General features: G+C 60.6%; 1 protein-coding gene across 1 annotated transcript in view; it reads right to left on the bottom strand.

The window, feature by feature from the left end:
* Positions 1-6,934, bottom strand: part of PRICKLE3 (prickle planar cell polarity protein 3) — a 192,866-nt gene extending 185,932 nt beyond the window's left edge. Inside the window, exon 1 of the mRNA XM_078664522.1 lies at positions 6,228-6,934. Within this exon, the coding sequence (XP_078520648.1) occupies positions 6,228-6,272 (45 nt within the window). The 5' untranslated portion in view covers positions 6,273-6,934. The remainder of the gene's footprint in view (positions 1-6,227) is intronic.
* Positions 6,935-23,448: the final 16,514 nt, after the last annotated feature.

Below are 23,448 nucleotides of genomic sequence, written 5' to 3'. Positions count from 1 at the left end.
CTAAGGGCCCATAACAGCCCCCACCGGGGAACCCAGCACTAGCACACCAGAGCACCCGACCAAGGCAGCCAGCGCACCAGGGCACCCGGCGCCCCCCACCAGTGCACTCAGCGCCCCCCCCACTAGGGCACCCAGTGCCGGCACACCAGGGCACCCAGCACCCCTCAACCAGGGCACCCAGCACCCGCCCACCAGGGTACCCTGCGCCCCCCACCAGGGCACCCAGCACTGTCCACCAGGACACCCAGCGCCCCCCCACCAGGGCACCCAGCGCCCCCCCCCACCAGGGGCACCTAGCGCCCCCCCACCAGGGCACCCAGCGGGGCCCCCCCCACCAGGGCACCCAGCGGGGCCCCCCCCACCAGGGCACCCAGCGGGGCCCCCACCAGGGCACCCAGCGTCCCCCTCACCAGGGCACCCAGCCCCCCCCCCCACCAGGGCACCCAGCGCCCCCCCCAACCAGGGCACCCAGCGCCCCCCCCCCTCCAGGGCACCAAGCGTCCGGCACACCAGGGGCACCCAGCGCCGGCACACCAGGGGCACCCAGTGCCTCCCCCACCAGGGGCACCCAGTGCCTCCCCCACCAGGGGCACCCAGCGCCCCCCCCCCACCAGGGGCACCCAGCGCCCCCCCCCACCAGGGGCACCCAGCGCCTCCCCCACCAGGGGCACCCAGGGCCCCCCCACCAGGACACCCATTTTTTTGCAGAGTTTTATATAGCGCGAACTAGACCCGAACTGAATCAGGTATCAGAGCGCTTTACATAGCACCAGTTACGTTACATGAGGACACACTTTCATTTTTTTAGGCACGGGGAGATTAAGTGATTTGCCCAGAATCACAGGAGGTTGTTGGCGTCGTTACCGAGGCTCGAACCCAGATCACCAGGTCCGAGGTCGAGCGCCCTAGCCGTTAGGCCAACTCCTCTCCCAGTGCCCCCTCCCCACCAGGGCACCCAGCGCCCCCCCCACCAGGGCACCCAGCCCCCCCCCACCAGGGCATCCAGCACACCAGGGGCACCCAGCGCCGGCACACCAGGGGCACCCAGCGCTTCCCACCGGGGCACCCATCACCCCCCAACAGGGGCACCCAGCACCCCACACCAGGACACCCAGCGCCCCCCAACTGGGGAACCCAGCGCACCCCCACCAGGGGCACCCACCGCCCCCCCACCAGGGGCACCCAGCACCAACCCCCACCAGGGGCACCCAGCGCCAACCCCCACCAGGGCACCCAGCGTCCGTGTTAGAAATGGGATCCCTGGCTGGCAAGTGCTTGCGCCAAAGTCAGTCAGAGACCACTAGGGGGCAAATCCAGCGCTCCCAGGCGCTGTAGTCCAAATGATGTCCCCTGGAAGTCCTTTGGAAGGTGGGGGGGGGGGGCAAGGCTGGGCCCAGAGCCAGCTCACAGGGTCCTCCTAGGCAGGGAGGCAATCCCCAGTGGCGGTGCTCCTGGGGCCCAGCAGCAACAGCAGCCCCCCTCAGCTTGGATCAGGAAGAGAACAAATTGTAAGGGGACACAGCCCCTTCTTATACTGTAAAATCCTTTGTCTTGCTTCAGGGTGAGGGGAAAAACCAGTCACAGCTGGTTTGTGAGCACTCTTGATGTGCTCAGCCCCTCACTGGCAGGGCTAGGGTCGTTAGACGCACCACAGGGGGCGGAGCCAGCATTGTGTGGGGAAAGCCCAGCCCTATTCAGGACCCAGGTGCACTCCTCCCCAGCCATCAGCATGCTAATCTCCACACTCACCACCGGGCAGACCCATCCAGACTCATGGAGCCTGGCATCCCAGCCAGCTCCAGCCAATCATGTGCCAGCACCTTTACAGCACATGCACAGCCATGTCTAGAAGTGGCACTTCCACACTAGACACACACACGCCACATGCATCATTGCGCAGCATTCAATCACACGAGTTTGCACATTCCAGACTCGAGCCTGTACACCCCACACATCAGGAACTACCAGGGACACATACATTCCCCATGCATTCCTATGGGAGGGCAGGACAACCTTACCACATGCACTCAGAGTGCGCACGCACTTTCCACTGGGACACAGTGAAAGTGCGCAGAAACCAAAAATCACTACTACTGGGTCACCATTAAAAGCAAAAAGTTTAGGGGTGAACCTGCCAGAAGGGCCAATTCCAACAGTCCGGCACACATGGGGCAGCCAGCGCCAGCACACCAGGGGCACCCAGTGCTGCCCACCGGGGCACCCAGCACCCCCCAACAGGGGCACCCAGCGCCCCCCAACCAGGGCACCCAGCGCCCCCCCTACCAGGTCATCCAGCGCCCCCCTACCAGAGGCACCCAGCACTGCCCAACAGTACCCTCAGGGAAAGCATCAACTTTGAAACCTTTGAAAATGACAAATGTTCAAAATTACAGTTTTCAAAACATAGAATTTCTCCTAGAGCGGCCGCCCAAGGATTATCAGTAGTGGAAATCCGATCTCCCACAGTTTGTTTGGGGGCATCACCAACACCAAACCCCTCACCCACTGCGGTAATCTGTGAGATTCCATGTAAAACAAGCATTGGCATAGCCAATAGGTCTCGCCTTTGGGACCTTATAAGTGTTTAGTTATCCAGCACAATATCCTTGGTGGAACAACATCAAGTGTTTCATGGCTAAACACTTATAAGGTCCCAAAGGTGAGACCTATTGGCTATGCCAATGCTTGTTTTGAGTGAGTGGCTCGTGCAGGTACGCCACTGTGAGGTAGAGATGCTGCGAGTGCTTTTACAGGAGCCCCTGCGACATTGCGCCTCTTCAAAATGTATCTTGGGTCTGGTGTAATACTTCTAGCCCCTATTACCGTCTTCTCGCACCCAATGCATCCTTAAACGGCCCATGTACAACCGGGGTTGACACTCCTATTACCCCCGCCCTCCAGTGACACTTTACCCGTCATTGGAGAGTGTGAGTGAGAGTGTGTGTTGAGAGTCAAAGGGGTGCGAAGAGAGGGGCCGTAGGGAGAGAGGAGGGACTTTTGGGTAGGAGGGTGCTGGCAGAATGCGGAAGGAGAGGAGGATCTCGAAGGGGGCACATGGGAGAGCAGAAAGAGGCTGAATATTAGAAACAAAAAAAATGGGGAGTAGATAGAACACGAAACAGATTTAACGGGGTGTTCCCTTCTTATACTGCTTGTGAATGTTCCTTAGCACCCCGTTTTTAGTAACCAGAGGGACCATGGGGAAATTAATTGATTAATCATGCTTGATGATCGAGTGCGGAAGCTGGTGTTACAACATTTAGTAATCTAAATGTGAACAAATTAGGTACAAGGCTACATCTCACGGGAAGTGAGGGGAGACCACTGCTTTCACTTAACAAGCACTCACACTCGTGCTTGTGGTGGCATCCACCTTGCGGGAGCGAGCAGCGGCGCGGCCACGTTAATTACAAACAGCGTGCCGCTGCTCGCTCCCGCAAGATGGATGCCGCCACAAGTGTGAGTGCTTGAAAAGTGAAGACCGATAGCTAAAGGCTCTCTCCTAGAGCAGCGCATGCGCGCTGCCTAGGCGAGACCTAAAAAAGTTGCCTGCAGGCTCTAGCACCTGTAATAACCCATCCTTAGGAGCCTATTGCCTTTAACACATGCTTTTCACAATAAGTAAGTCAGGCTTCATGTACTGGTCACAGCTTTTCACAATACGCAGATCGCACCGATTGGTTCTGGCGATTGATACTGGCGCACCTGTCCCAGTGACCCCATGAGGCCTGGGGCCCTTACCATCGGCGTGACCCCGGCCCCAGGACAGGCCAGTGACCGCCTCCCAGACCCTCGCCTTCGGTGGTAACCTACAGGCCTCATGTAACAAAATACAATCTATCCGTCACACAGCGTGGTAACAACCCACCCTCAGAGGCCTGCTGGCTTTACCAATGCTTTTCACAAAATACCCGCCCGGCCTCCCGCCTTTGACACGAGGCCCTCTGGAGTAAAGAGAGCGCAGGGGCGGGGTCTGGAGTAAAGAGAGCGCAGGGGCGGGGTCTGGAGTAAAGAGAGCGCAGGGGCGGGGTCTGGAGTAAAGAGAGCGCAGGGGCGGGGTCTGGAGTATAGAGAGCGCAGGGGCGGGGTCTGGAGTAAAGAGAGCGCAGGGGCGGGGTCTGGAGTAAAGAGAGCGCAGGGGCGGGGTCTGGAGTAAAGAGAGCGCAGGGGCGGGGTCTGGAGTAAAGAGAGCGCAGGGGCGGGGTCTGGAGTAAAGAGAGCGCAGGGGCGGGGTCTGGAGTAAAGAGAGCGCAGGGGCGGGGTCTGGAGTAAAGAGAGCGCAGGGGCGGAGTCTGGAGTAAAGAGAGCGCAGGGGCGGGGTCTGGAGTAAAGAGAGCGCAGGGGCGGGGTCTGGAGTAAAGAGAGCGCAGGGGCGGGGTCTGGAGTAAAGAGAGCGCAGGGGCGGGGTCTGGAGTAAAGAGAGCGCAGGGGCGGGGTCTGGAGTAAAGAGAGCGCAGGGGCGGGGTCTGGAGTAAAGAGAGCGCAGGGGCGGAGTCTGGAGTAAAGAGAGCGCAGGGAGGTCTGCACCGCAGGGGACCCTGACCTGGGGGCGACCCTGACTTGAGGGTACATTGACCTGGGGGCGACCCTGACCTGGGGGCGACCCTGACCTGGGGGCGACCCTGACCTGGGGGCGACCCTGACCTGGGGGCGACCCTGGCCAGGGGGCGACCCTGGCCAGGGGGCGACCCTGACCTGGGGGCGACCCTGACCTGGGGGCGACCCTGACCTGAGGGGGGGACCCTGACCTGAGGGTACCTTGACCTGGGGGGACCCTGACCTGGGGGGGGGACCCTGACCTGAGGGTACCTTGACCTGGGGGGACCCTGACCTGGGGGCGACCCTGGCCTGGGGGCGACCTTGACCTGGTGGTAGCATGACCCGGGGTACCGTGACCCGAGGGTACCCTGACCTGGGGTACCCTGGACCTGGGGTACCCTGGTCTGGGGGGACCCTGACCTGGGGGGACCCTGACCTGGGGGGACCCTGACCAGAGGGGACCCTGGCCTGGGGGGGGACCCTGGCCTGGGGGCGACCCTGACCTGGGAGGACCCTGACCTGGGAGGACCCTGACCTGGGGGCTACCCTGACCTGAGGGGACCGGACCTGGGGGCGACCCTGACCTGGGGGTGACCATGACCTGAAGGGACCCTGGCCTGGGCGACCCTGACCTGGGGGCGACCCTGACCTGGGGGCGACCCTGACCTGGGGGCGACCCTGACCTGGGGGCGACCCTGACCTGAGGGGACCCTGACCTGGGGGCGACCCTGACCTGGGGGCTACCCTGACCTGGGGGCGACCCTGACCTGGGGGCGACCCTGACCTGAGGGTACCTGGCCTGGCTGTGACCTGAGGGTACCCTGACCTGGCCGTGACCTGAGGGTACCTTGACCTGGGGGCGACCCTGACCTGGGAGGACCCTGACCTGGGGGCGACGCTGACCTGAGGGGACCCTGGCCTGGGCGACCCTGACCTGGGTGCGACCCTGACCTGGGGGCTACCCTGACCTGGGGGCTACCCTGACCTGGGGGCGACCCTGACCTGGGGGCGACCCTGACCTGGGGGCGACCCTGACCTGGGGGCGACCCTGACCTGGGGGTACCTGGCCTGGCTGTGACCTGAGGGTACCCTGACCTGGCCGTGACCTGAGGGTACCTTGACCTGGGGGCGACCCTGACCTAGGGGCGACCCTGACCAGGGGGCGACCCTGACCTGAAGGGACCCTGACCTGGGGGCGACCCTGACCCGGGGGCGACCCTGACCTGAAGGGACCCTGACCCGGGGGCGACCCTGACCTGGGGGCGACCCTGACCTGGGGGGACCCTGACCTGGGGGCGACCCTGACCTGGGGGCGACCCTGACCTGGGGGCGACCCTGACCTGGGGGCGACCCTGACCTGAGGGGACCCTGACCTGGGGGCGACCCCGGCGCAGCCCCCCTTGGACCTTGGTTACTGCGTGTTAGAAACACGTTTGTTTGTGTTCAAATCTCACTTTATGCGCTGATTGTGGGTTCTGTGGCCGGTGCAGCAATTGTACATGGATGTGGCGTAGCGCCAAGAACCGCCTGCGTGCGCTTTAAGGAGCGTCGTAAACATAGCGCAGCGTGGACGAGGCGGGGGTGGGTGAGACAGCTCACTGAGGCCCCCAACCCCACCCCAGGCCAGTGACGTCACTCCCAGACCAGTGACGTCCCTCCCCCCCCCCCCCAGCCCCAGCCCCACTCACCCCTTGTCTGCCCGAGGTGCGTCTCTTGGAGCCCCGGGAGAACATCCTCCCGGGGAGGGGGGGCTCCCGCTGGGCTCGGCGGGGGGTCTCGGGAGCTCCTGCGGGGGGGGGGGCGTCTCATCCTCCGGCCGAGGCTGTCCCAGGGTCATCCATCCCCCAGCAGTCTCCCCCAGAGATGTCTCCTCAGGCTGGCTCTCTCTTCTTCCGACACCCCCGGCTGCGGGTATCTAGCGCCTCGAGGCCTCACCTTAGTTTTAGAGTTAGCACCTGGGAGTAAGTCTCTGTCACTTCGGGGATGTCTCTTCCTCAGGCTGTCTCTCGTTCGAGTTGTCTCCCCCAGGGATGTCTCTCCCTCTGGCTGCAGGTGTCTAGCGCCTCGAGGCCTCAGTTCCAGAGGCTGCACCTGGGAGCAGGTCTCCCCTTCCCTCGGTCTCTCCCTCCAGGGGGTGCGCTCGTCTGAAGAGTCGGTCTCCTCTGGAGCCTGGCTTCTCCGGGGGCGTCTCTCTCTCCCCAGGGGGGGTCTCCTCCTCTCTCTCTCGTCCAAACTTTGTTCAGGGTCTGGAACTTCTGGCAGAGCCCCCTCGTCTCCCTCAGGGGGGGGCGGTCTCTCTCCTCAGTGTCCCCCCGCACGTCTCTCCCCCCTCGGGCGTCTCTCGCGCTCCTCGGCGCCTCTGACTCCGCTTTTCCGTAAACCTGATACAGGGGGGGGGGGGGGGAAGGGACCGCCCTGAGGGGGAGGGTCAGAGCCCCGGAGGAGGGGCCACAGGGGACACCCGTGGGGAGAAGAGACAGACTCACTCCTGGGGGGGGGGGAGAGACAGGCACCCCTCTGGAAGTTAGTTTGTTTATTTATTTATTTATTTATGCATTTTTCTCTCGCGCGGACTTTACCCGAAGGCGTCAGAGCGCTTCACATTAGGAACAGAAATGAAACATAATGAGAAACATTACAAAAGAACAGATTGCAAAACCATACATTACGTTACATAAGGTAATAGTGACAATTGTGAGCAAACAAAATACATAAGGTAGTAAAAAGTGCACAAGAGGAAAAGTGACAAGTGTGCAGTTACAAGAGAAAACAGAGTATCATTTCAGGTGTAATACTGCAAAAGGTGCTAGAAGTGAGACAGACTCACTCCTGGGGGGGGGGGGGAGACTGACTCACTCGTGGGGGGGGGGGGAGAGACGGACTCACTCCTGGGGGGGGGGGGGAGAGACTGACTCACTCCTGGGGGAGGGGAGAGACGGACTCACTCCTGGGGGGGGGGAGAGACGGACTCACTCCTGGGGGGCTGTCTCTCTCCCCAGTGGAAGTGCCTGAAAGGGCTCCCTCTCGTGGGGCGGGGCGAGGGGGAGCGGTGACAGGTAGAAGCGGATGTTCAAACCACAAACCGGCAGAGTTCATAGACACAAAGGTAGGACTGCAGGGAGTAGGCGACACCGAGATTTACATAGGACAACTACCCCCCCCCCCCTCCAGACAGGTGCACAGAGGAGGGGGGGGGGGGCTCTGGGGTGAACTTTGTTCATCTTCACCACTTCCCACTCACTCAACCCCACAAAAAGGACCTTTTCAACGCGTTGCATGCTGGTCCTTGTAGTTCTGTACCTCACAAGTACGTAGAAGAGACACCCAGCGAGAGCCAGAAGAGACACTCAGCTAGAGCCTGAAGAGACACCCAGCTAGAGCCAGAAGAGACACCCAGCTAGAGCCTCAAGAGACACCCGGCTAGAGCCTCAAGAGACACCCAGCTAGAGCCCGAAGAGACACCCAGCTAGAGCCAGAAGAGACACCCAGCTAGAGCCTGAAGAGACACCCAGCTAGAGCCTCAAGAGACACCCGGCTAGAGCCTCAAGAGACACCCAGCTAGAGCCCGAAGAGACACCCAGCGAGAGCCAGAAGAGACACCCAGCTAGAGCCCGAAGAGACACTCAGCTAGAGGCTGAAGAGACACCCAGCTAGAGCCCGAAGAGACACTCAGCTAGAGGCTGAAGAGACACCCAGCTAGAGCCAGAAGAGACACCCAGCGAGAGCCAGAAGAGACACCCAGCTAGAGCCCGAAGAGACACTCAGCTAGAGCCCAGAGAGACACCCAGCTAGAGCCTCAAGAGACACCCAGCTAGAGCCCGAAGAGACACCCAGCGAGAGCCAGAAGAGACACCCAGCTAGAGCCCGAAGAGACACTCAGCTAGAGGCTGAAGAGACACCCAGCTAGAGCCTCAAGAGACACCCAGCTAGAGCCCGAAGAGACACCCAGCTAGAGCCAGAAGAGACACCCAGCTAGAGCCAGAAGAGACACCCAGCTAGAGCCCGAAGAGACACCCAGCTAGAGCCTCAAGAGACACCCAGCTAGAGCCCGAAGAGACACCCAGCGAGAGCCAGAAGAGACACCCAGCTAGAGCCCGAAGAGACACTCAGCTAGAGGCTGAAGAGACACCCAGCTAGAGCCTCAAGAGACACCCAGCTAGAGCCCGAAGAGACACCCAGCTAGAGCCAGAAGAGACACCCAGCTAGAGCCTCAAGAGACACCCAGCTAGAGCCTCAAGAGACACCCAGCTAGAGCCAGAAGAGACACCCAGCTAGAGCCCGAAGAGACACCCAGCTAGAGCCTGAAGAGACACCCAGCCAGAGCCCGATGAGACACCCAGCTAGAGCCTGAAGAGACACCCAGCTAGAGCCTGAAGAGACACCCAGCTAGAGCCTGAAGAGACACCCAGCTAGAGCCAGAAGAGACACCCAGCTAGAGCCCGAAGAGACACCCAGCTAGAGCCTGAAGAGACACCCAGCTAGAGCCAGAAGAGACACCCAGCTAGAGCCTGAAGAGACACCCAGCTAGAGCCAGAAGAGACACCCAGCTAGAGCCCGGAGAGACACCCAGCTAGAGCCAGAAGAGACACCCAGCGAGAGCCAGAAGAGACACCCAGCGAGAGCCCGAAGAGACACCCAGCTAGAGCCAGAAGAGACACCCAGCGAGAGCCCGAAGAGACACCCAGCTAGAGCCCGAAGAGACACCCAGCTAGAGCCTGAAGAGACACCCAGCTAGAGCCTCAAGAGACACCCAGCTAGAGCCAGAAGAGACACCCAGCTAGAGCCAGAAGAGACACCCAGCTAGAGCCTGAAGAGACACCCAGCTAGAGCCTGAAGTGACACCCAGCTAGAGCCAGAAGAGACACCCAGCTAGAGCCCGAAGAGACACCCAGCTAGAGCCAGAAGAGACACCCAGCTAGAGCCAGAAGAGACACCCAGCTAGAGCTAGAAGAGAGAGCCCGAAGAGACACCCAGCTAGAGCCCGAAGAGACACCCAGCTAGAGCCAGAAGAGACACCCAGCTAGAGCCCGAAGAGACACCCAGCTAGAGCCAGAAGAGACACCCAGCTAGAGCCAGAAGAGACACCCAGCTAGAGCTCGAAGAGACACCCAGCTAGAGCCTGAAGAGACACCCAGCTAGAGCCTGAAGAGACACCCAGCTAGAGTCCGAAGAGACACCCAGCTAGAGCCCGAAGAGACACCCAGCTAGAGCCCGAAGAGACACCCAGCTAGAGCCTGAAGAGACACCCAGCTAGAGCCAGAAGGGACACCCAGCTAGAGCCTCAAGAGACACCCAGCTAGAGCCAGAAGAGACACCCAGCTAGAGCCAGAAGAGACACCCAGCTAGAGCCAGAAGAGACACCCAGCTAGAGCCCGAAGAGACACCCAGCTAGAGCCCGAAGAGACACCCAGCTAGAGCCAGAAGAGACACCCAGCTAGAGCCTGAAGAGACACCCAGCTAGAGCCTGAAGAGACACCCAGCTAGAGCCCGAAGAGACACCCAGCTAGAGCCTGAAGAGACACCCAGCTAGAGCCCGAAGAGACACCCAGCTAGAGCCTGAAGAGACACCCAGCTAGAGCCAGAAGAGACACCCAGCTAGAGCCCGAAGAGACACCCAGCTAGAGCCAGAAGAGACACCCAGCTAGAGCCTCAAGAGACACCCAGCTAGAGCCAGAAGAGACACCTAGCTAGAGCCCGAAGAGACACCCAGCTAGATCCCGAAGAGACACCCAGCTAGAGCCTGAAGAGACACCCAGCTAGAGCCAGAAGAGACACCCAGCTAGAGCCCGAAGAGACACCCAGCTAGAGCCCGAAGAGACACCCAGCTAGAGCCCGAAGAGACACCCAGCTAGAGCCAGAAGAGACACCCAGCAAGAGCCTGAAGAGACACCCAGCTAGAGCCCGAAGAGACACCCAGCTAGAGCCAGAAGAGACACCCAGCTAGAGCCTGAAGAGACACCCAGCGAGAGCCCGAAGAGACACCCAGCTAGAGCCAGAAGAGACACCCAGCTAGAGCCTCAAGAGACACCCAGCTAGAGCCCGAAGAGACACCCAGCTAGAGCCAGAAGAGACACCCAGCTAGAGCCTCAAGAGACACCCAGCTAGAGCCCGAAGAGACACCCAGCTAGAGCCAGAAGAGACACCCAGCTAGAGCCTGAAGAGACACCCAGCTAGAGCCAGAAGAGACACCCAGCTAGAGCCAGAAGAGACACCCAGCTAGAGCCTCAAGAGACACCCAGCGAGAGCCTGAAGAGACACCCAGCTAGAGCCTGAAGAGACACCCAGCTAGAGCCAGAAGAGACACCCAGCTAGAGCCCGAAGAGACACCCAGCTAGAGCCCGAAGAGACACCCAGCTAGAGCCAGAAGAGACACCCAGCTAGAGCCTGAAGAGACACCCAGCTAGAGCCTCAAGAGACACCCAGCTAGAGCCCGAAGAGACACCCAGCGAGAGCCTGAAGAGACACCCAGCTAGAGCCCGAAGAGACACCCAGCTAGAGCCAGAAGAGACACCCAGCTAGAGCCTGAAGAGACACCCAGCTAGAGCCCGAAGAGACACCCAGCTAGAGCCAGAAGAGACACCCAGCTAGAGCCAGAAGAGACACCCAGCTAGAGCCTGAAGAGACACCCAGCTAGAGCCCGAGGAGACACCCAGCTAGAGCCCGAAGAGACACCCAGCTAGAGCCCGAAGAGACACCCAGCTAGAGCCTGAAGAGACACCCAGCTAGAGCCCGAAGAGACACCCAGCTAGAGCCAGAAGAGACACCCAGCTAGAGCCAGAAGAGACACCCAGCTAGAGCCAGAAGAGACACCCAGCTAGAGCCAGAAGAGACACCCAGCTAGAGCCTGAAGAGACACCCAGCTAGAGCCCGAGGAGACACCCAGCTAGAGTCCGAAGAGACACCCAGCTAGAGCCTGAAGAGACACCCAGCTAGAGCCAGAAGAGACACCCAGCTAGAGCCCCAAGAGACACCCAGCTAGAGCCCGAGGAGACACCCAGCTAGAGCCCGAAGAGACACCCAGCTAGAGCCTGAAGATACACCCAGCTAGAGCCCCAAGAGACACCCAGCTAGAGCCCGAAGAGACACCCAGCTAGAGCCCGAAGAGACACCCAGCTAGAGCCCGAAGAGACACTCAGCTAGAGCCTGAAGAGACACCCAGCTAGAGCCCGAAGAGACACCCAGCGAGAGCCAGAAGAGACACCCAGCTAGAGCCTGAAGAGACACCCAGCTAGAGCCCGAGGAGACACCCAGCTAGAGCCCGAAGAGACACCCAGCTAGAGCCCGAAGAGACACCCAGCTAGAGCCTGAAGAGACACCCAGCTAGAGCCCGAAGAGACACCCAGCTAGAGCCAGAAGAGACACCCAGCTAGAGCCAGAAGAGACACCCAGCTAGAGCCAGAAGAGACACCCAGCTAGAGCCAGAAGAGACACCCAGCTAGAGCCTGAAGAGACACCCAGCTAGAGCCCGAAGAGACACCCAGCTAGAGCCTGAAGAGACACCCAGCTAGAGCCCGAAGAGACACCCAGCGAGAGCCCGAAGAGACACCCAGCTAGAGCCCGAAGAGACACCCAGCTAGAGCCAGAAGAGACACCCAGCTAGAGCCTGAAGAGACACCCAGCTAGAGCCAGAAGAGACACCCAGCGAGAGCCCGAAGAGACACCCAGCTAGAGCCCGAAGAGACACCCAGCTAGAGCCAGAAGAGACACCCAGCTTGAGCCTGAAGAGACACCCAGCTAGAGCCAGAAGAGACACCCAGCAAGAGCCTGAAGAGACACCCAGCTAGAGCCCGAAGAGACACCCAGCTAGAGCCTGAAGAGACACCCAGCTAGAGCCAGAAGAGACACCCAGCTAGAGCCTGAAGAGACACCCAGCTAGAGCCCGAAGAGACACCCAGCTAGAGCCCGAAGAGACGCCCAGCTAGAGCCTGAAGAGACACCCAGCTAGAGCCAGAAGAGACACCCAGCTAGAGCCAGAAGAGACACCCAGCTAGAGCCAGAAGAGACACCCAGCTAGAGCCAGAAGAGACACCCAGCTAGAGCCAGAAGAGACACCCAGCTAGAGACTCAAGAGACACCCAGCTAGAGCCAGAAGAGACGCCCAGCTAGAGCCCGAAGAGACACCCTGCTAGAGCCCGAAGAGACACCCAGCTAGAGCCAGAAGAGACACCCAGCTAGAGCCCGAAGAGACGCCCAGCTAGAGCCCGAAGAGACACCCAGCTAGAGCCTGAAGAGACACCCAGCTAGAGCCTGAAGAGACACCCAGCTAGAACCTGAAGAGACACGCAGCTAGAGCCTGAAGAGACACCCAGCTAGAGCCCGAAGAGACACGCAGCTAGAGCCCGAAGAGACACCCAGCTAGAGCCCGAAGAGACACCCAGCTAGAGCCCGAAGAGACACCCAGCTAGAGCCCGAAGAGACACCCAGCTAGAGCCAGAAGAGACACCCAGCAAGAGCCTGAAGAGACACCCAGCTAGAGCCCGAAGAGACACCCAGCTAGAGCCCGAAGAGACACCCAGCTAGAGCCCGAAGAGACACCCAGCTAGAGCCAGAAGAGACACCCAGCTAGAGCCTGAAGAGACACCCAGCTAGAGCCCGAAGAGACGCCCAGCTAGAGCCTGAAGAGACACCCAGCTAGAGCCAGAAGAGACACCCAGCTAGAGCCAGAAGAGACACCCAGCTAGAGCCAGAAGAGACACCCAGCTAGAGCCAGAAGAGACACCCAGCTAGAGCCTGAAAAGACACCCAGCTAGAGCCCGAAGAGACACCCAGCTAGAGCCAGAAGAGACACCCAGCTAGAGCCAGAAGAGACACCCAGCTAGAGCCAGAAGAGACACCCAGCTAGAGCCAGAAGAGACACCCAGCTAGAGCCTGAAAAGACACCCAGCTAGAGCCCGAAGAGACACCCAGCTAGAGCCTGAAGAGACACCCAGCTAGAGCCCGAAGAGACACCCAGCTAGAGCCCAAAGAGACACCCAGCTAGAGCCAGAAGAGACACCCAGCAAGAGCCTGAAGAGACACCCAGCTAGAGCCCGAAGAGACACCCAGCTAGAGCCTGAAGAGACACCCAGCTAGAGCCAGAAGAGACACCGAGCTAGAGCCTGAAGAGACACCCAGCTAGAGCCTGAAGAGACACCCAGCTAGAGCCCGAAGAGACGCCCAGCTAGAGCCTGAAGAGACACCCAGCTAGAGCCAGAAGAGACACCCAGCTAGAGCCAGAAGAGATACCCAGCTAGAGCCAGAAGAGACACCCAGCTAGAGCCAGAAGAGACACCCAGCTAGAGCCTGAAAAGACACCCAGCTAGAGCCCGAAGAGACACCCAGCTAGAGCCAGAAGAGACACCCAGCTAGAGCCAGAAGAGACACCCAGCTAGAGCCTGAAGAGACACCCAGCTAGAGCCAGAAGAGACACCCAGCTAGAGCCTGAAGAGACACCCAGCTAGAGCCAGAAGTGACACCCAGCTAGAGCCCGAAGAGACACCCAGCTAGAGCCCGAAGAGACACCCAGCTAGAGCCAGAAGAGACACCCAGCTAGAGCCTGAAAAGACACCCAGCTAGAGCCCGAAGAGACACCCAGCTAGAGCCCGAAGAGACACCCAGCTAGAGCCAGAAGAGACACCCAGCTAGAGCCCGAAGAGACACCCAGCTAGAGCCCGAAGAGACACCCAGCTAGAGCCTGAAGAGACACCCAGCTAGAGCCCGAAGAGACACCCAGCGAGAGCCCGAAGAGACACCCAGCTAGAGCCCGAAGAGACACCCAGCTAGAGCCAGAAGAGACACCCAGCTAGAGCCTGAAGAGACACCCAGCTAGAGCCAGAAGAGACACCCAGCGAGAGCCCGAAGAGACACCCAGATAGAGCCCGAAGAGACACCCAGCTAGAGCCAGAAGAGACACCCAGCTAGAGCCTGAAGAGACACCCAGCTATAGCCAGAAGAGACACCCAGCTATAGCCAGAAGAGACACCCAGCTAGAGCCAGAAGAGACACCCAGCTAGAGCCAGAAGAGACACCCAGCTAGAGACTCAAGAGACACCCAGCTAGAGCCAGAAGAGACGCCCAGCTAGAGCCCGAAGAGACACCCTGCTAGAGCCCGAAGAGACACCCAGCTAGAGCCAGAAGAGACACCCAGCTAGAGCCAGAAGAGACGCCCAGCTAGAGCCCGAAGAGACACCCAGCTAGAGCCTGAAGAGACACCCAGCTAGAGCCTGAAGAGACACCCAGCTAGAGCCTGAAGAGACACGCAGCTAGAGCCTGAAGAGACACCCAGCTAGAGCCCGAAGAGACACGCAGCTAGAGCCTGAAGAGACACCCAGCTAGAGCCCGAAGAGACACCCAGCTAGAGCCCGAAGAGACACCCAGCTAGAGCCCGAAGAGACACACAGCTAGAGCCAGAAGAGACACCCAGCAAGAGCCTGAAGAGACACCCAGCTAGAGCCCGAAGAGACACCCAGCTAGAGCCTGAAGAGACACCCAGCTAGAGCCAGAAGAGACACCCAGCTAGAGCCTGAAGAGACACCCAGCTAGAGACTGAAGAGACACCCAGCTAGAGCCCGAAGAGACGCCCAGCTAGAGCCTGAAGAGACACCCAGCTAGAGCCAGAAGAGACACCCAGCTAGAGCCAGAAGAGATACCCAGCTAGAGCCAGAAGAGACACCCAGCTAGAGCCAGAAGAGACACCCAGCTAGAGCCAGAAGAGACACCCAGCTAGAGCCTGAAAAGACACCCAGCTAGAGCCCGAAGAGACACCCAGCTAGAGCCAGAAGAGACACCCAGCTAGAGCCAGAAGAGACACCCAGCTAGAGCCAGAAGAGACACCCAGCTAGAGCCTGAAAAGACACCCAGCTAGAGCCCGAAGAGACACCCAGCTAGAGCCTGAAGAGACACCCAGCTAGAGCCCGAAGAGACACCCAGCTAGAGCCCGAAGAGACACCCAGCTAGAGCCTGAAGAGACACCCAGCTAGAGCCAGAAGAGACACCCAGCAAGAGCCTGAAGAGACACCCAGCTAGAGCCCGAAGAGACACCCAGCTAGAGCCTGAAGAGACACCCAGCTAGAGCCAGAAGAGACACCCAGCTAGAGCCTGAAGAGACACCCAGCTAGAGCCTGAAGAGACACCCAGCTAGAGCCCGAAGAGACGCCCAGCTAGAGCCTGAAGAGACACCCAGCTAGAGCCAGAAGAGACACCCAGCTAGAGCCAGAAGAGATACCCAGCTAGAGCCAGAAGAGACACCCAGCTAGAGCCAGAAGAGACACCCAGCTAGAGCCAGAAGAGACACCCAGCTAGAGCCTGAAGAGACACCCAGCTAGAGCCCCAAGACACACCCAGCTAGAGCCCGAAGAGACACCCAGCTAGAGCCAGAAGAGACACCCAGCTAGAGCCAGAAGAGACACCCAGCTAGAGCCCGAAGAGACACCCAGCTAGAGCCAGAAGAGACACCCAGCTAGAGCCAGAAGAGACACCCAGCTAGAGCCTGAAGAGACACCCAGCTAGAGCCAGAAGAGACACCCAGCTAGAGCCAGAAGAGACACCCAGCTAGAGCCCGAAGAGACACCCAGCTAGAGCCAGAAGAGACACCCAGCTAGAGCCTGAAGAGACACCCAGCTAGAGCCTCAAGAGACACCCAGCTAGAGCCTGAAGAGACACCCAGCTAGAGCCCGAAGAGACACCCAGCTAGAGCCAGAAGAGACACCCAGCTAGAGCCTGAAGAGACACCCAGCTAGAGCCTGAAGAGACACCCAGCTAGAGCCTGAAGAGACACCCAGCTAGAGCCTGAAGAGACACCCAGCTAGAGCCCGAAGAGACACCCAGCTAGAGCCAGAAGAGACACCCAGCTAGAGCCTGAAGAGACACCCAGCTAGAGCCTGAAGAGACACCCAGCTAGAGCCCGAAGAGACACCCAGCTAGAGCCAGAAGAGACACCCAGCTAGAGCCCGAAGAGACACCCAGCTAGAGCCAGAAGAGACACCCAGCTAGAGCCTGAAGAGACACCCAGCTAGAGCCCGAAGAGACACCCAGCTAGAGCCAGAAGAGACACCCAGCTAGAGCCCGAAGAGACACCCAGCTAGAGCCAGAAGAGACACCCAGCTAGAGCCAGAAGAGACACCCAGCTAGAGCCTGAAGAGACACCCAGCTAGAGCCCGAAGAGACACCCAGCTAGAGCCAGAAGAGACACCCAGCTAGAGCCCGAAGAGACACCCAGCTAGAGCCCGAAGAGACACCCAGCTAGAGCCCGAAGAGACACCCAGCTAGAGCCTGAAGAGACACCCAGCTAGAGCCCGAAGAGACACCCAGCTAGAGCCAGAAGAGACACCCAGCTAGAGCCCGAAGAGACACCCAGCTAGAGCCAGAAGAGACACCCAGCTAGAGCCCGAAGAGACACCCAGCTAGAGCCTGAAGAGACACCCAGCTAGAGCCCGAAGAGACACCCAGCAGGGCGTCTCTTCCCTCTCAGCGGTTCATGCTCGTGTTTCCGTCTTCGAGGCGCTATAGTCGGGCACTCTTGAGGGCGCATCTTTATTTCAAGTTAAACAGAGCGGACCCGAGACGCCCTCTGGACACAGACAGAGTCCAGGGGGCGGGGCTCTTTATTCTAATGATGAGACCTCCCCCCTCCCCCCTCCCCCCCCCCTCAGTTACCAAAGGCCCCGGCTTCAGTGTAGGTCATTTAAGTCATTAGTAAAACAAAGGCCCGAATTAGCATCAGCAGCACGGGGGGGGGGAAGCTCCGCCCCCTCCCCCCCCGCAGGAGGTCTGCATGTGTCAAGCTCCCCTGGGGCGGGGGCAGAGGTCAGATAGGCATTAGGGCCTCAGAGGATTGCTCACGGAGGTCATAGTGTGGAAGGGGGGGGGGGGGCAGGCAGAAGCCCCACGAAGGCTCGGCTCGTCCTGGGCTCGGGGGCCCCACAGGACCTCGAGCCGAGCTGGAGCCGGGCTCCGGCTCGGGCCTTCAGTGAGCGCCTCGAGCCCTGTGGAGGCAGGAAGAGGGGGCACCCTCTTTAGGCGCTAGACCCCCCCAGGGTGGGCCGCCATGGGGCCCGGGGGGGGGGGGGGTCACAGAGGATAATTCTCACTAACCAAGGAGCCCCCAGGACGTTAGTTCAGAAATGAATTTAAAGAGCAGAGATAAGAAAGACTTACAACAGAGTCACATAGACGCCCCCCCCGGCCCCGGGTCCACTTAAACTCTGTAACTGGTCAAATGTCTGATCCTGAGGGGCCAGGGCCATCCTAGGGGGACCCCCCGTTCTCTCCGTGGAAGCGCTGAGGGCTCCTATTAAAGTCTGAGGGTGCCCGGTGGGTTGTGGCACGCACGCCTCCTTTACCAGGATGTAGCTGCCTTGCTCGGTGCCAGGGGTGCCCCCCAGACCTCTCCCACCTCGAGGGGTGGGCCCCACAGACCTCTCCCACCTCCAGGGGTGGGCCCCAGACCTCTGCCACCTCCAGGGGTGCCCCCCAGACCTCTCCCACCTCCAGGGGTGGGCCCCAGACCTCTGCCACCTCCAGGGGTGCCCCCCCCAGACCTCTCCCACCTCCAGGGGTGCCCCCCAGACCTCTCCCACCTCTAGGGGTGGGCCCCACAGACCTCTCCCACCTCCAGGGGTGGGCCCCACAGACCTCTCCCACCTCCAGGGGTGGGCCCCAGACCTCTGCCACCTCCAGGGGTGCCCCCCAGACCTCTCCCTCCTCCAGGGGTGCCCCCCAGACCTCTGCCACCTCCAGGGGTGCCCCCCCCCAGACCTCTCCCACCTCCAGGGGTGCCCCCCAGACCTCTCCCACCTCTAGGGGTGGGCCCCACAGACCTCTCCCACCTCCAGGGGTGGGCCCCACAGACCTCTCCCACCTCTAGGGGTGGGCCCCACAGACCTCTCCCACCTCCAGGGGTGGGCCCCACAGACCTCTCCCACCTCTAGGGGTGGGCCCCACAGACCTCTCCCACCTCCAGGGGTGGGCCCCAGAGACCTCTCCCACCTCTAGGGGTGGGCCCCAGACAGACCTCTCCCACCTCCAGGGGTGGGCCCCACAGACCTCTCCCACCTCCAGGGGTGGGACCCAGACAGACCTCTCCCACCTCCAGGGGTGGGCCCCACAGACCTCTCCCACCTCCAGGGGTGGGCCCCACAGACCTCTCCCACCTCTAGGGGTGGGCCCCAGACAGACCTCTCCCACCTCCAGGGGTGGGCCCCACAGACCTCTCCCACCTCCAGGGGTGGGCCCCAGACAGACCTCTCCCACCTCCAGGGGTGGGCCCCACAGACCTCTCCCACCTCCAGGGGTGGGCCCCACAGACCTCTCCCACCTCCAGGGGTGCCCCCCAGACCTCTCCCACCTCCAGGGGTGCCCCCCTGACAGACCTCTCCCACCTCCAGGGGTGGGCCCCAGACAGACCTCTCCCACCTCCAGGGGTGGGCCCCACAGACCTCTCCCACCTCCAGGGGTGGGCCCCAGACCTCTGCCACCTCCAGGGGTGCCCCCCAGACCTCTCCCACCTCCAGGGGTGCCCCCCAGACCTCTCCCACCTCCAGGGGTGCCCCCCAGACCTCTCCCACCTCTAGGGGTGGGCCCCACAGACCTCTCCCACCTCCAGGGGTGGGCCCCCCAGACCTCTCCCACCTCGAGGGGTGGGCCCCACAGACCTCTCCCACCTCCAGGGGTGGGCCCCACAGACCTCTCCCACCTCCAGGGGTGCCCCCCTGACAGACCTCTCCCACCTCCAGGGGTGCCCCCCTGACAGACCTCTCCCACCTCCAGGGGTGGGCCCCACAGACCTCTCCCACCTCTAGGGGTGGGCCCCAGACAGACCTCTCCCACCCCCAGGGGTGGGCCCCACAGACCTCTCCCACCTCCAGGGGTGGGCCCCACAGACCTCTCCCACCTCTAGGGGTGGGCCCCACAGACCTCTCCCACCTCGAGGGGTGGGCCCCACAGACCTCTCCCACCTCCAGGGGTGGGCCCCACAGACCTCTCCCACCTCCAGGGGTGGGACCCAGACAGACCTCTCCCACCTCCAGGGGTGGGCCCCACAGACCTCTCCCACCTCCAGGGGTGGGCCCCACAGACCTCTCCCACCTCTAGGGGTGGGCCCCAGACAGACCTCTCCCACCTCCAGGGGTGGGCCCCACAGACCTCTCCCACCTCCAGGGGTGGGCCCCAGACAGACCTCTCCCACCTCCAGGGGTGGGCCCCACAGACCTCTCCCACCTCCAGGGGTGGGCCCCACAGACCTCTCCCACCTCCAGGGGTGCCCCCCAGACCTCTCCCACCTCCAGGGGTGCCCCCCTGACAGACCTCTCCCACCTCCAGGGGTGGGCCCCAGACAGACCTCTCCCACCTCCAGGGGTGGGCCCCACAGACCTCTCCCACCTCCAGGGGTGGGCCCCAGACCTCTGCCACCTCCAGGGGTGCCCCCCAGACCTCTCCCACCTCCAGGGGTGCCCCCCAGACCTCTCCCACCTCCAGGGGTGCCCCCCAGACCTCTCCCACCTCTAGGGGTGGGCCCCACAGACCTCTCCCACCTCCAGGGGTGGGCCCCCCAGACCTCTCCCACCTCGAGGGGTGGGCCCCACAGACCTCTCCCACCTCCAGGGGTGGGCCCCACAGACCTCTCCCACCTCCAGGGGTGCCCCCCTGACAGACCTCTCCCACCTCCAGGGGTGCCCCCCTGACAGACCTCTCCCACCTCCAGGGGTGGGCCCCACAGACCTCTCCCACCTCTAGGGGTGGGCCCCAGACAGACCTCTCCCACCCCCAGGGGTGGGCCCCACAGACCTCTCCCACCTCCAGGGGTGGGCCCCACAGACCTCTCCCACCTCTAGGGGTGGGCCCCACAGACCTCTCCCACCTCGAGGGGTGGGCCCCACAGACCTCTCCCACCTCCAGGGGTGGGCCCCACAGACCTCTCCCACCTCGAGGGGTGGGCCCCACAGACCTCTCCCACCTCCAGGGGTGGGCCCCACAGACCTCTCCCACCTCCAGGGGTGGGCCCCACAGACCTCTCCCACCTCCAGGGGTGCCCCACAGACCTCTCCCACCTCCAGGAGTGGGCCCCACAGACCTCTCCCACCTCCAGGGTTGCCCCACAGACCTCTCCCACCTCCAGGGGTGGGCCCCACAGACCTCTCCCACCTCCAGGGGTGGGCCCCACAGACCTCTCCCACCTCCAGGGGTGGGCCCCCCAGACCTCTCCCACCTCCAGGGGTGGGCCCCACAGACCTCTCCCACCTCCAGGGGTGGGCCCCACAGACCTCTCCCACCTCCAGGGGTGCTGGTGGCAGAGCAGAGAGTAGGCAGGGGTCTGCCGCCCAGCCAGTGCCGGGGGGAGGGGGGTCATGAGAGGTGAGGGCCACAGACCTGCCAGACCCTCAGCAGGAAGTATGAGAGGACCCCCCCCCCAAGTCAGTGCCACACACCAGCTGGAATCAACAGTCTGGTGTTTAAACTATCCTCGTGTAGATCATATTGTAACATGCCAGCCTTACTGGGAGAAGTTGGCCTGGCATATGCTGTCCACTATTCTAGTGGGCACCTTGCACCAGTCCAAATGACCCTTATTGATGGTAGGTTTAAGACAACCTTTATTGAAAGCTATCCTAGTGGTAGCTGTGGAGAGAAACCTTCAGGCTACGACTAGAAGGAGTATAAAGCAGCTTGTTTTAAATGTAAAGCGCACTGTTACTCTACCCGAGTGTCCTGGCGCTGTAGGCCGCTGGGGAACCCGTCCTGGTTTTCCCTGTGAGATGGTCCCTTTCTGGGTATCTCCAGGGTGAAACCAGGCATCCCCGGCGTCTGTGGGGGGCCGATGTAGAGATGAGGCAAGCTTAATGCCCAGAGTTGCCGAGTGTGTTCCCTGGTTAGAGTAGGCACCGAGGCGAGAATTATCGAGTCCGCTGACCCTGGTCCAAGACCCTGCCGCGTCAGGAATTGAACCCTGGTCCCGGGCCGTTCTCTGCTTACAGGTCTGCCGCCTCTAACCAGTGAGCCACACCTCTCCACTAAGTCTACCAGTCTATAACCTCTTGAATGACCAAATAAAAGGAGAACCACAAAAGGTGTATATACAATATATATGTATTTACTACTAAACACTCTCTACTAACTTCTTTATGAGATTATTGAGCAAGACACACAATATCAACACAATAGAACGCAAGTAAATAGCACAATATACAATGTGCCCCAGGTGGAGACCAAACCATATATTAAGAAAGTGGTATAAGAACCACGACTTGACTAGACACAGTGCCTAGAGCACGTAAAATCACTGGGGCCACAAGGAACCACCCAAGGTAGTGACACTGGACCCACGGGGGACGCGTGCAGTGTCTGAACAAAGCCGCAAGCTCCGTACAATCCTATGGGAAAGTCGCGGTTGGAATTTTAAAGATTAAGGACACTTCAGAGAAGACTTTGAGCATACCCTTCCAAACATAGAAGGTTCTAAGGTCAACACCCATGTGAGCACCGGGGTACTCTAGTTACCTCGCCCAGCGAAGCCGGGTGCATAGGTGTCAAATGGTGTCGGGAATCGTCGCTGTTTTCAATGGCGAGTTGCTGCAAAGTGCTGCTGCCGTGAAAAAGAAAAGTGTCCAGTGGAATCCTGGCCTGGATCAGAGCTGAGAAGAACCTGAAAGCAGAAAGGACAGAGTCTGGGTCACTTCAGGGTGACCAGGGGCTCGGTGGACGAATGCCCAACGATATTGGGTAATTCAGGTGCGAAGAAGTGAAGCTTGACTCTACAGCCACGAGGACCAGGAGGCATCGACAACAACAAGGAGCTGGATTCGTGCTGTCCCACGAAGGATGTCGAGGGCTGCGGCGTCGGTGCTAGGATTGAACACAACAAGCCTTGGCAACAGCAACCCACACAGAAAGAGAAAACAAGCTTCGGTGTAGACCAGCAAGGTTCAGGGGACTCCCCAAGCAATGGAGAGTCAGGGCACGTCTGGAGCAACCAGGGAAGCCCAAGGAAAGTTACAGTTGCCTTCTCAGCGACCTACAGGTGGACGGACCAGGGATCGCAAAGGTACCTTGAGAGAAAACACAAAGGGCCGGCTTACGGAACACTCATGGAGTGTAGGCTGGCAATCTTTGGTGGAATTGCTGCTCGGGTCTGGGCTACAAGTAACCCAATGCACAACCTCAAGTATTGTCGAAAAGCATATGCACTTGCAAATGTACACGGTGTCCGGGGTTCCGGTTCCACAGTACCCACGAGGGCTACGGGTCTCAGCTTTGCTGGGGACTCGGGTCGGCATCTGGGAAGTCTGGGAACCCAACTCCTGTGTTGCAAATTCTTCGGAGTCTGGCGGGAGCTTCAGAGATGCAAACCGGTCAGATGCGTCTTTGGTGCCTGCCACGCTGGGGAGTAACTCCTTTACTCCAAGGGAGATCCTTCCGTCATCTAGCGCCTAGTAGATCGTCGAAGTTACAGGATTCAGTATCAGAGTTTCATCCAGGTAAATCTAACGTCCTGCAGTCAGGGGTTCCTACTTTATACCCAAGGAAGGGGTGGGACAAACTCTGGGGACCCACCTATGGGAGGGTATGGAAAGAGGGGTGGCTACTCCCATTTCCTTTGTTCAGTTTAGCGCTAGAGCAGGGGCTGGTAGCCCCTGCAACCGGTTTGAACTGGGCTATGCACAGGGACCCCAAATATGCACCCAGTGCAGACTTCAAAGCACTCTTGGAGTGCACCCACCCAGCCCCAATACACTAAAGTCTGTCTGGGAGGTGGTGACACCTCCCTGTGACAGGAAACCTATTGTCCAGGCCTCCCCTGCCGGAGTTTCGTCCAGCAGCAGGAGGGCAGACTCGTGTCTGTGGCTGCATCATCCATTTTGTGATGCCGGGGTTCTGTTGAGCTGGTCCCGTGGTACCGGTATGGCCATGTTTCTCCCTCTAGGAGGGTGGAATCAT

This window comes from Lissotriton helveticus, chromosome 10, assembly GCF_964261635.1.
Source record: "Lissotriton helveticus chromosome 10, aLisHel1.1, whole genome shotgun sequence".
NCBI classification, from domain to species: Eukaryota; Metazoa; Chordata; class Amphibia; order Caudata; family Salamandridae; genus Lissotriton; species Lissotriton helveticus.
The sequence above is the reverse complement of the archived record's forward strand: the minus strand, read 5'-3'. Positions and strand labels throughout refer to the sequence as shown.